The sequence below is a fragment of the Helobdella robusta genome (assembly GCF_000326865.2).
Source record: "Helobdella robusta unplaced genomic scaffold HELROscaffold_40, whole genome shotgun sequence".
NCBI classification, from domain to species: Eukaryota; Metazoa; Annelida; class Clitellata; order Rhynchobdellida; family Glossiphoniidae; genus Helobdella; species Helobdella robusta.
Window position 1 is genome coordinate 438,432 of NW_008704903.1, and position 13,314 is coordinate 451,745.

Consider the following 13,314-nt stretch of genomic DNA (forward strand, 5'->3'; position numbering starts at 1 on the left):
GAGCGAAAGTTATTAAAAATAAGTAGAAGAAAGTATACATTCAATAATAGTTAATTATAAGATTTCGAGTAATTTCACGTGATATTGATGTATAAATATATATATATATATACATATATATATATATATATAAATGAATGTTTTTTCATATTTCTTTTTAATTTATTAATTTCCGAGAAATTAGACATTTTATTGTTTTTTTAAAAAATTAAAAAAAATTTTTTTTTTAATTTTTTTAAAAAATTTTTTTAAAAATTTAAAAAAAAAACAATAAAATGTTTAATTTCTCGAAAATTAATAAATTAAAAAGAAATATGAAAAAGTTGAACAATGTTGAAAGTATTGTTGAATTTTTGAAATGTTGCGTTAACAACAGTCTGTTACCAAAATAAATGAATGTAAATACATATACATACATAGTAATTTGATCAAACTTCATAGAATTTAAATGTCGAACATATATACTAGTATCAACATTATTGTTAATGGCATTTTAAACTATTAACTTCACAAAAATTTTCTTTTAGAATTCAATAAAACATTCACTTCTCTAACCAATGACATAAAAATTATTAAAACAGTATGACTAATTCGTTACAAAATCGTGGGTAAAAATGACGTCATGGTACCTATATTGAATTTGAAATGGTTAGATACTACACTTTAACGATAAACTATTTGATTAAACAAAAAAACTTTTAATTTCGAATGAAATATTATCTCGATTTGGTTTTTACAACAACTTGAATGGAAAAAATGTTGCGAGTTTGGTTTTTTCACGAATTAAACGATGCATTCTTTGATTATTATAGGCGCATATGTAAAGTTACTTATAAAGGTTTTAAGTTTATAAAATGAAAAAATAAATAAAATTTTGTAAAAATGAACAAACAGCAACAAAAATTAAGATATGTGGTTGTGGAATAAAGTTTCACTGTTTTATAAAATCATTATCACTAAACAGGCAATGCTGTTTAATATGTTCTGCATAAATTAAAATTAAAACAAATAAATGACAGATCTCCCGAAATTTTCAAAATGTTTTTTCTAAATTAGGCATCCGGACACATTTGGAACAATTACCTGAACAAAGTTGAAAAATAACGGTTATCATGTTATTAAAAAATTTTCTCAGAGCCTGTCTTTTCACTTTCAAGAACCAGTTTGGAAACAATTTGTTTGTAGTTTTTCCAATGAATCTGCTATATGAGCTGTATTATCAGCATATCTTGCGTTGTTTATATTCACGCCCTCAATGGATATTCCAGGTAGATCTTTCTCATGATGATCTCATTATAGAGATTGTACAGGCCTGGAGAGAACACAGTCTTGCCTAACCTAACTTAAATTTAAGTAATCAGATCATAAACCTGTACTAGTGTTTGGAGCCTAAATAAGGCAAAAGAATAAATGAAAAGAAGAAAAAACTAAATTTGCCAAATTAGCAGGGGTGTTTTGTTACTTCTGTCCAAAGGCCGAGACACATCTGCAGTCTTCGTCGTTGCTCTCACACTGGCAGACCAGTTTGTTGCCACAACAAGCGTTCACTTGATCACCTCTGCTGCACGTGTCGCCTAACATTCTACAACTTTTTGCCGTAAAATTATCAAGTTATTAAATGAATAAAACGTTTTTCATTTACATAACATTAGTTTTATTTAATTAATTTTTAATAATAATTTTAGTAAATTGGAGAGTTTGTAATAAATAAATGTGATACCGTTAATAAAATAAAATATTTATGTGAAATTTTTTCTTTAGAAGCAAAATTGTTACCTTTCACCATGAGCTGGAGAATTAGAAATTTTTAATTGATTGGAATGAACATAAGTTTGAACATAAGAATGTTAAATGAACATAAGAACATAAAAATACACACGCGCGCGCACACACACATCAAACACACACACAAACACACACACATCAAACATAAAATAAAAAAACAATCATCTACCGTAGTGGTAGCACTCCACAACCAGCATTGCCCCAAAGAAAGAGATGAGTAACATGGCCTTCATCATCTCTGGATATACTAAAATGATAAAAATCAAATTTTTTTATTAAACTAATTATTTAGATTAAATCGTCCCGAATATGTATTAAAACAACTTATAAATTCTTATTATAATTAATTGTAATAATTAAAACACTTGAAACATTTATAATATATTAAAATAACATTTGAGGTGCGTTTTTTCTGATAAATTGTTGTAGATAAATGGTTAGTACGCCTAGTTTTCCTGTATAATAAAGACTCACAATAAAAGTTTTTGGATTTATTCAAGTTTAATATCTCAACTTTTTTATTTTTTAAAAAGTTAAAATTATAAGATTAAATCATCTAACTTAAACAGCATTAGAGCGAATTAATCATTCGACTTTATGGGATTTGCTTTTATAACTAGCTGGATTATTTTACATTTTTCAAAGAAAATATAACCTGGCAAAATTAATTTTGGGGGTACAGTTTTTTTAACGACAAAGAGTTATTCAAATCAGACAATGGATAAGTGCAATCGTGTAACATTAATTCTGCGAATCGATTCAAAACATCGCAGGTGGCCTTTTAGAATTGGAAAATTTTGAACCTGAAGCAACACATGACTCCTGCTTTGTTTAACAAAATAGCTGAGACATCTTTTGAATTTTTTTTTATTTTTTCGATAAAATACTAGGTTGAGGTAATTGTTGCTGAAATATGAGGAACAAACCGAAGGCGATCGAACGTGAAATTATTTTAAACAATTCAAGTCAACTTTGGAACTCAAAAAACACTCCGACTATTTTGTCAACAAATTCTCCGCAGCTCATTCGACCACTGTTGTTAACACTTTTCAAGTATGCCTGAATTAATAAAATAATTAAATATTCAAATAATTAATTAGATTGTGATTTATTTTATATTATTTATTAATTAAAAATAAAATGTTATATTCTGAGTTCCATATCTTTCATCATTTATTTTATAATAAACTATTTAAATTTATTTTTTAAATAAATTAATTTCTTCAGAGAATTAATGTGAAAAAATTTACCATCATTAATAATTTATATTACACAATTATAAATAACGATAAAAAATCTATTTCATTTTCATTATTATAACAAACCCTAATATTATGACTTACGATTTAAACTCAGTCTCCAATCATATGCTTTAAAATTCAATCAGAATGTTTCTTAGCAATGAATGTACGTAACAACAGTTTGAATAAACTTATAAAATTAAAAAAAATATTTGTGATATTTGTGTGTGGCGAAGTAGTGTGTGTGTAAGAAGAGAAAGAAATAAGAGAGAGAGAGAGAGAGAGAGAGAGAGAGAGAGAGAGAGAGAGAGAGAGAGTGTGTGTTTGGTTTGGTTAAGATAAAATGAAAATTCATTATTTAAAATATGAAAAAAATTAAATGACGCTTATTACCTTATGTAGTGCGGCACCCATCTGCTCAGCTGATAAGTACCTCAGTGATTCAAGTATGCTACAATTCGAAATGATAATATTTCATGAAATTATTTTAGAGAAACAGTATCTTTCACCTTTTATTTGTGAATAAATGGAATTAAAAAAAAAATGACATTTATTTTACTTATTTATGTTATTGTGTTTTTTTTGGATTACTAACTATGTTATTTCTTATTTTTTATATTTTATTTCTTGTTTTATGGGAGTCAACCCTAGATAAGCATTTATTGCTAGGCTGACTCTTTCACTTTTATCTGTGAATAAATGGAATTAAAAAAAAAAGTACTAAATTGAGAAATTACTTATTCAAATAGTTTTCATTGGGTGCGAAGTCTTTATTTCTGACACTGCAACTCAACGAGTTGCCGGACGGAGAATTTTTTTGCTGGGCTATCTTCAATGCTTCCTCCAATCTCTGTACAACGACGTTGCTCAATCTTGCATCTGCCATCATCGGCGTAGTTGTTGTGCTAGGTTTGCTACAACTAGCAGTACTACTACTACTACTGCTGCTGCTTATGTTGTTGTTGCTGTTGTTGTCAGTGTTGTTGTTTTTATTATGAATTGTGTTGTTGTTGTTATTATTATTATTATAGCCGGATAAAACTTCTAGAAACATTTTTCTGGCCGTTTTTGCAATTTCTGAAAAAATTTATTTTACATTTTTTTAAATCATTTTAAATACTGACATTACCATAAAAAATAGTTAATTATATGTAGTTAATATTTATAACGACAATAAAATATAGTAATTTTATTAAATAGAAATAATTTTTCAAATACTCAACAGCAAATCTAACAAAACCTTGTAGGGAGAAACATAAGTTGAGAGCTTGTTTAAACTGAGCGAGTGTTACAGCATCGCCGTGCCTGAATTTTATCTTCTTAGCTAGTTTATCTTCTAAAACCTTGTCTAGCAATGACCTGAATAAAGGTTTCATTTGTGATAAGTCATTAATTTATGTAATTATTTTTAATTTATTGATAATTTTTGTAATTCTTTTTAAATTATTCCTCAAAAGTAACAACGAAACGACACACAGTGCATGCCTAGCTACACAAAGAGATCCACACATTACACATGAGCAATTGGTGGAGGCAAGAATCTTCTAGCATTCGAACACGGCCTCTTCAACAAGAGAATCAGGCGCCTTAAACATTAAGCCATCTTCTCTGACAGTTAAAATAATAAAAATGAAATGTTTGAAAATTTTTTTGTTGATGTAATTAACTTTCACTAATTAATTATAATTATATGAAACAATTGATGAAATGCGTAATTATGGCTTTTTTTTAGCTTGAAAACATTTGAAAATTTTATTAACTATAAGAAGTTAAGCAAAATAATATAAATAAATTTTATTTTTTTTTACTTTGTCAACGATTTCATGAACTCGTCGAGCAGTTTTCCATTAATGCAGTTCAACTGGTTAGATTCTGAAAATGAATTGAGTGAGTTTCGTTCCAAGCATTATCATTGGGTAATTTCAATTTCTAGATTAAATAACCTTTAATATGTTGTCTACCTAAACAGCATCTCATTTGCTACAGAGGGGTAGATCTAAGGGGGGAGGGGTGTGCGGGGAAAACCTCGGGGAAAAAGTGCCATAAAGGAAGAAAAAAACTGTGTAACATATTTTGGGGTAATTATATATTATTTAAAAAGTTAACAGTATTGAATTGCAAATCCGGCAGAGAGTAAGAAGAATGTATCTTTCTTCCGAAAGAAATTTTTTACATCAGGTAACGTTTTGTATAATGATATGAGGAAGAAAGAGGATAAAAGATTCGTCGACATTGAAATTCACCCCTTCTGTAAAATTCCCTCCCCCCTGTTTGGATCTACCGCTGTTGGATCTAACAAACAAACCGCTGCACCTTTATTTCCAGCTAAGATGTCAAACACTCGACAGATGGCTCTCTCAAAATCGTAGCTATCATGATATTTCGCGTATTTCATAATCCTTATTGACTCAGCTATCCTGCTGGCATCGTTGTTACTCTTGTTGTTGCAACTGGTATGATTACTGCTACTGTTGATGTCAATGTTAGTGTTGTTGTTGTTGTTGTTGCTGGCTGTGCTGCTATTGATGATGTAATTGATGTTGGAGTTGCTACCATCTATGTAAGACTCAAAGCTGGGAATGTAGAGATATAAAATTAGTAAAAATATTGTTAGATAGAACTGGATAATAAGAAAGCGAGATAATAAAACTAGTTATAAAATTTGAGAAACTGAATCGCTGACAGACAAGTGACATGCGTAGAAAATTGGATCCTCTGGTTGCACCGACTCGAGTTCTCGCATTAACATTTCCAACGTTCTACTGACGCCCGTCTTTTCTAGAGGAACGTAGATTTGAGATTTGGTTTTTATTTAATTTTAAATTGTTCAAATTACTAGCAAACTTTTTATTTTCTTAATATATATAAAAAAATCATTTTTTAATAATATAAGTAATATTACCTAGGATTAGAACTTCGTTATCAGAAGTTACTTTTTTGCGCTCAAAGTTATTCATGCTATCAATCCAGTTAACAACTTTTGAACATGTTGCACATAAAAACAATGAAATATATTTATTAATATTTACGTATGTGACTTTTAACAAGTCCAAAATTTTTAAAATTTTCATATATACATCTATTGCAACATTAAAATTGAGAATAAAATGAGTAGAAATGTATATAATTTGAAGAATTTTCTGAGCATGCAAAAGTTGTTGTCGCGACGCTCTCTATGGCAACAAGCACCTGTGTATGTCTAAAAAGTGTTTAGGCATTGAGCGGAGATGTATGCAGACCATATTTAGAATAAATTTTAAAATATGTGGTTTTAACTAAGTATATTCGTAATTTTGGCTTCCATTATGAGAATATTATAGAGTTGCACTGCCTGCTTTGGTCGCTATGCTGATGTGAATCGTTAGCACTTCAACTTTGTAAATCGAGTTTGGTAGTCGGATTTTGGCAGAATTGGACATCTAATAAGAGAGTAAGGCCGGCATCATTTTTGGAAAAATTAAATATCTTAATTAGTTTTTTTTTATTACAAATTTAATTAAAAGATAATAATAATTAAACTCCATATTGATGGGATCCAACTCTATTTCTGCTCAAATACTCAAAAAATGGAGTGGACGCTTAACGTGTGACGCTACTTGTTGTTTGTTAGAGACGACTTGTCGCTCGCCTCTGTCCCAGACGCTAATTTAAAATTTAAATTGCAAGGAATACTAAACACTACTGTGCTACATCAATATAAACTGATACGACGACGAGTAGATTATTGTTTCCTAATTTGTAGTGTTTTATTTTGGTATTTTTTTAGATATAAAATAACAACAGAAACACATTCTTAATTTATTTAAAAAAAACAATAACCAGTCTTCCTATTATGATTCAGCATGAACAATCAAAGACCTTCCAACTTCGTCATTAGTAGCAGTTGAGTTAGCGAAATTATTCTAAATCTGGTTTGATAATTTTTTGGCTGGGCTATCTTCTCAGTGCTTCCTTCAATCTCTGTACAACAATGTTGCACACTCTTACGTCTGCCATCATCGTGTAGTTGTTGCGCTAGGTTCGCTACAACTGGCAGTACTACTACTACTACTACTGTTGCTTGCGTTGTTGCTTGGGCTGTTGTTGTGGTTGTCAGTGCTGTTGTTGTTTTTATTATGAATAGTCTTGTTGTTGCTGCTGCTGTTGCTGTTGTTGTTGTTGTTGTTGTTATAACCGGAGAAACCAATGCCAAATCGTAAAATTTTACAAAAATAATTTTTTATAAGAAAAAAAAACTCCATTGTACAGTCATCGTTCATTAGTTAGTAAATTGTAAATGTCTTTTCTGTTAACCCTTCTAGAAATACCTAAAAAACTGAACTTTAATAGTTTGTAATAAATTTAAAAACTAAAAAAGTTAATAAAAGCAACATGAGCATCGGCAGATCTTTTGTTACAACAGCCGGCGACATGTTGCAATAGTCTCTCCTGCAGTAACAAGACTGGGTAGTGATCGATGGGTCGGTTGTTGGTAGACAGCCTGAAACCACAAGTAGGTCGGTGCACGTGCCAATTCTCAACAGAGGATCTACACAGTTTAATTTAATATACTTACATTAGTGGAATTAATGATAAAATTTTCTATATTTTTATATAAATATAACATAAACAAAGTGAAATAAATAAATTAAATTAAATGAAATAAACTACTACCTGAAGACTTAACTTGAACGCAAGTAGTTCCTTGGCAGGTTGTTAAGTTGCTCACAGGCTGGCTGCATTGTACACCAAGACATTGGTAACATTTCACACCTTACAATTTTTTTTACTTTAAAGTTATTTAAAGTTATTTTCATTTATTTAAAACTAAATATTTGTTGACTAGTTTTCAATGGACCTAAGTTCATTCATTTAGATTTCAATATAGATTTTGGTAACCGACTGTTGTTAACGCAACATTTCAAAAATTAAATAAAATTAATTTATAAATTTAATTAATTAACAATTAATTAATAAATTTGCAAATTTATTTAATAAAAATTTTTAAAAAACAATAAAATGTCTAATTTCTCTGAAATTAATAAATTAAAAAGAAATATAAAAAAGTTGAACAATGTTGAAAGTAGTGTTGAATTTTTGAAATGTTATTTCAATATAGGTATATCTTCATTAGAGCGCTTATATAGTTTAACTTTCAAACAGTGCCTGTCTAATCGCGCTCTTAACATTTCGCATCGTAGAACACCAAAATTATAAAATTCAGCATCTGTCAACTCAAAATTCCACTCAACAATAATGAAAGATTTCATTTGAGTTTCTTCAGTAGATTGTAGTAAATAAATTGACTATATATCTGGCTATCTAATCCAACCAACTACACCGAAATGAACAAACTTGAGTTAGACAGCATCAGGTAGGGTCCTATCTTAAAGTTGAAGTTGCAATAGTTGGAGGAACAGGAACAGTAGGTGGCGTACGAACCTTTAAACTCCACAATTCGACACATTGTCGGCAGCACATCATGGGAGCATGACCTTTGTGTTAGGGACGAGCCTTTGTGTTGGGTGGAAATTTTTTCAATGGTATATAAATTTAAAATACGCTATTGAAACGATTTATTCTTCACAAACACACACACACAAAACACACACACTCACACACACAAAACACACACACACATATAAACACATACACATATTTTGCTTCATTTCTTCTCAAATGATCTATGAATAAAAGACTGAATAAGGCAAAAGTTTTGGCCATGTTTTGAAAAAATATTAAAGTCAAGCTAGAAGGAGAGAAATGAGAGAGAGAATAAAAGAGAGAGAGAGAAATGAGAGAAAGAATAGGAGAGAGAGAATAAGAGGGGGAGAGAGAGACGACTAAAACAAAAGCCATCAACCTTGATCATGAACGGAATTAACTTCCACGCACGATGTCCCTATGCACTGCGGGATCGTGATGGCAGATCCTTGGCAGTTCAATCCGCCACATTCGAAACAGGTCACTAATGGCTTTACTGGGTTAAATTTAATCTTTCGTACGTCAGGTTTTATATTCATGACTATAGTTTAATTTTTCATAGTTTGTAATTTACAATTTTTTCTACTTTAATTATGTTTTACACAAAAGATTTTACCCATTGAGAACCATTGCTCATCAAATTCTTATTAAAAAAAAATCAACTTTCTACTTAGTTATTTTGTGGGAGCTAAACAGAAAAAAAAACTTTCCTTTCAAAAAATTTAATCACATCAAAAAAACGACTTGTAGTAAGTACGATACTGACCAGGCGATTTTGTAGTAGTAGTGGTCGTCGAAGAAGTAGCTAGAGTGTATGAGTCAGTGTTGCACCAATCGGCACTGCAGTAGCAGGTTTTTGTAGTTGGGTCATCGTTGACACAAGTTGTCGCGTATTTTTGGTCACTACATCCAAATACTTCTGCCTGACCTGTACGAAGAATTGCGAGTTAAATGAAGAAAAATAGACGATTATTTGCGAACATTTATTTAAGTCTAAAAATTTTCAATTGTGAAAAATTAACATTCATCCTATATGAACATAAATGAATGAATGAATAAATGAATGAATGAATGAATGAACGAACGAACGATCGAACGAACGAACGAACGAATGAATGAATGAACGAACGAACGAATGAATGAATGAATGAATAAATTAACTAATTAATTAAGACTAGATATAAATAATCGAATTATGTCCGTATGAAATTTATACCTACTTGAGAGAGTGGATGACGTGTGGAAGCATGTTGTGCCACTGCAGGCTGGCTTCTGGACATCAGGAAGTTTACACTGATCAGCCACGCAGCTATAACAACTCAGCTTACCCGCGTTACTTCCTGCTTGGTGAGATAGAGTTTTCAACTAGTTGGTGTAGTGGTTAAAGTGTCTGTCACTACTGTTGCAATGACTGGATTCGAATGCGAAAGGAATCTTCTTCAACCATATGCATGGATTCATGCGTTTGTACAAACGTTCGGTGTTTTAGCACGAAATATTTTTCACCTATCTTATCATAAACGTCTCAGTATTAAATTCAAATAAATCTGTAATCATAATTTAAATGAATATTTTTGACAATACGTACCCTGGCTATATTCGTAACCATTGCAGAAATTTGTATCGCAAACGCAGCCCATGATCTTGATGTCACCGTGCTGGGTTTCGATACATCCTAGGGCCTTTTCATATCCATTACTACACGTTCGTAAGCCGGTTGAACCTTTGGCTAAAATTTCAATTTGACTCGTTTTGAAATGATTCTGAAATAATATAGAGTTAGTTTTAGAATTGACACTCTTCTATGTGCGATTGGTTAAAGCGAAATCACGCCATTACGTAAACTATTCCATAATCTGGCTGGTGAGATAAATAGAGTTAATGGTTAAATTAGCACAAAACTGCGCTGTGTATGGAGAATTTAACAAATCAACAGATTTTTTTTCTAATCAGTGGAAATATTAATTTACATTATCACCATCAATTTTAATTTACTCGAAAAAATTTAACAAGAAGCATTTTTTAGAAATCTGGAAATTCTGGAAATACAAATTTAATATGAAAATAGTTGAGGTACGAACCGCTAACAGATACACTACTGACACAGTAGGCCCCCTGACATGTGGTCACACCCGCCCCGTTTGATACAAAGGGCTCGCCGCAGTTCGGAGTATCAACATCACACTGATAGCAACTGATTGCACTCGTAAATGAACCATATTGTAATAAAATACTGCTACTAGTTATGATGAGAAATACTAATTTATTCATTTGTTCTAATCTATTTAATTCATTTGATACTAATCTATTATCTCTTTCGATAATGCATTTGTCTAATTAAACTTCACAGCTAGAATAACTTTTAGAAAGTCTTAACAAAACTGTTAGGCGTTGAAAAGTGAACATTTCGCCTGTTACATACCTCTACAACTTGATTTGATCTAGGCAATATTCAAAATTATTATCCAACATATGTAGTCACATTGTTGTGTCTATTAAATGTATTCATTTATTTATATATTCATTTATTTATAACGGCCTCATTCATGGCTTGCTCACTGCTTAACTCTCTTAAAATCAGAGTGTAGTATTGTTTTATTCATTGTTGAATTAATTTAATTCACTATTCATCTTAAATCAACGACTGAGTGTTAACAAACTGCGACTTGGGTTAACTGCGGCTGATGTTGAATTCGTAATATTAATTAGTATCTCTAAATCATACAGCCTTAGGATGAAGTTATTGCCTGTGCAATCACTGCTTTATTTTTTAATTTTTTTTAATCCATTTTATTCACAATTTTATTCGCGGGGTTCATATCTAAACGTGAGAATAAAAATTTATTCCCCTATTTTCTATGAAAGATTATCATTATTTTTGAATTAATTGCTTACAGTTAACCGTAGTTTAATTTCAAAGAGCGAGAAAATTTATCGAAAATTGAATTCAATTCTCGCAAATTGGTTTAATGTAAAAGGATTGTACCCAGAATGGGCTAGTGATGCAAACGCTCTTGTAGTCACATTGTGGCACATAATAATGTTTTAGAACAATAAAAACAAACGACCGACAACTATTTAAATGGAAGCGTCGGAGGCAACTTCCACCACCACAGCCGTTGCATCCACAATCGTTACGAGAGTTCACATGGATAAATTGTTCTGCAAGCTTTGTGCGAAAGGTTATCTGCAGAGCCTCAGCTCGCGTCGATATGCATAAACTGTTAACAAGGTTGGTTACTCGTTCGTCATCATGCCAGCCGGACAATATCAAATCTACAGTATTGCGGGGCTATCTTAATACGTGTTCTTGTTTGTCTGCTTGCCTGTTTGTTTCGCTGTTTTGTTTGTTCGTTCGTTTGTTGGTTTGTCGTTGGTTCATGTTGGTTTTTGTGCTAGTGTTTGTAGATGTGTTGATTTAAGGATGACACATTTTTAAGCGCTTTAATTTGATCTTGGTTTTCAAAGTTCGTTATCATTGTTATCCAAATACTGTAACTCATTTGTTACTGTGATACTCCAGTTCGTCTGTTAACATAATTATCCTAAAAAGATTTCATTAAAATCAACTCTACAAAGCATAAACAATGGTCCAAATGTTTTGTTTCTAACAAGCAGGTGAATAAAAAAACATCCATCTAAATTCTAAAACAACATTTGTGCATTATTTCGAAACACCGGGGCAATAAATTTCCTAAAACATAAGCAAACAAGAAAACAAATTGAAAAAAGAGAAGTATCTTTTGTGCAACATACAAATTTTTATTAGCATTTTACATCAGATTATCATGGTGCCCACTAATTTTTGCTTAACTCTAAATAACAGTTAATATGAATTAAATAAAGATAAAAAAACAGAATATATAGACAAAATAGTATTAATTCTACTTGTTGTGTGTTTAGCATAAGGTAATAAAATTCTCACATAGGCCCCTCTTGGGTCTGCCACTGCCCCCAGCTTAAAATTTTTAACGATATAGTCTTACAAACAATTTTATCACTTTAATTTTTTGGTTGATAACTCTACAGACACATACGCACACACACATGCACTTACATTTTATTTTTATTTTATTTTAGACATACTTCGAATGAGAATGAGAGAAAAAAAACACAAAATATAAATAAAAAAAGAATATATCAAAGAATTATGTATTAATTAAATACAAAATTAATAAAATCTTGTTGAAAATTAGTAAATATAAAACAAAATAATTAAATAAAATTAATAATATTTATAATTATAATTAATTAGAAACGAAATAGTTCAATTTGTACATTCAATCAGAGAAAAAACTTAAAAAAACCGACTTGTCGTAATTTAACGAGAAAACGTGTTTACATGGCGTGGAGATGAATGAATCTTAAGTTGCTTCGGAAAAAATTGTCTGAAATGCAGATGTCATTAGGACGAACACGTATCACAATTAAAAAAAATTTTTTTTCTTTATCTTCTTCTCTCTCTCTCTCTACCTTTTCTCTCTTTTTCTCTTCTCTCTCTCTTCCCTCTCTCTTTCTCTTTCTCTCTGTCTTCCTTTTCACCTCTCTCTTTTGTCACTATTGTCAAGATATACACTGTTTTAAAACTTTCTCTCTCTTTCTTTATTTTTCTTCTCTCTCTCTCCCTATTTCTCTCTTTCTCCTTCTATCTCTCTTCCTCTCTCTCTCTTTCTCTCTCTCTTCCTCTCTTTTTCTTTCTTTCTCTCTCTTTCTATATATGTATATATATATACATTGTGTTAGGGATTTTAAATATTTACAATGAAAGTCAATGCATTATATATTTGTCTATTTGCAACGCAAGTGAGATAGAAAGAAACGTATG

General features: G+C 30.7%; 1 protein-coding gene across 1 annotated transcript; it reads right to left on the reverse strand.

Moving 5' to 3' along the window:
• Window positions 1-1,946: 1,946 nt before the first annotated feature.
• On the reverse strand, window positions 1,947-10,760 carry HELRODRAFT_192917 (hypothetical protein; the record flags this gene model as incomplete). The annotated part of the gene is made up of 17 exons (XM_009025146.1): window positions 1,947-2,032; window positions 2,757-2,844; window positions 3,420-3,477; window positions 3,764-4,103; window positions 4,267-4,385; window positions 4,835-4,898; window positions 5,340-5,599; window positions 5,714-5,804; window positions 6,885-7,015; window positions 7,398-7,554; window positions 7,680-7,778; window positions 8,361-8,519; window positions 8,869-8,985; window positions 9,256-9,417; window positions 9,710-9,829; window positions 10,078-10,218; window positions 10,571-10,760. 17 exons carry the CDS (start codon window positions 10,758-10,760, stop codon window positions 1,947-1,949), a joined length of 2,382 nt encoding a protein of 793 aa, XP_009023394.1.
• Between the last annotated feature and the right edge of the window lie 2,554 nt (window positions 10,761-13,314).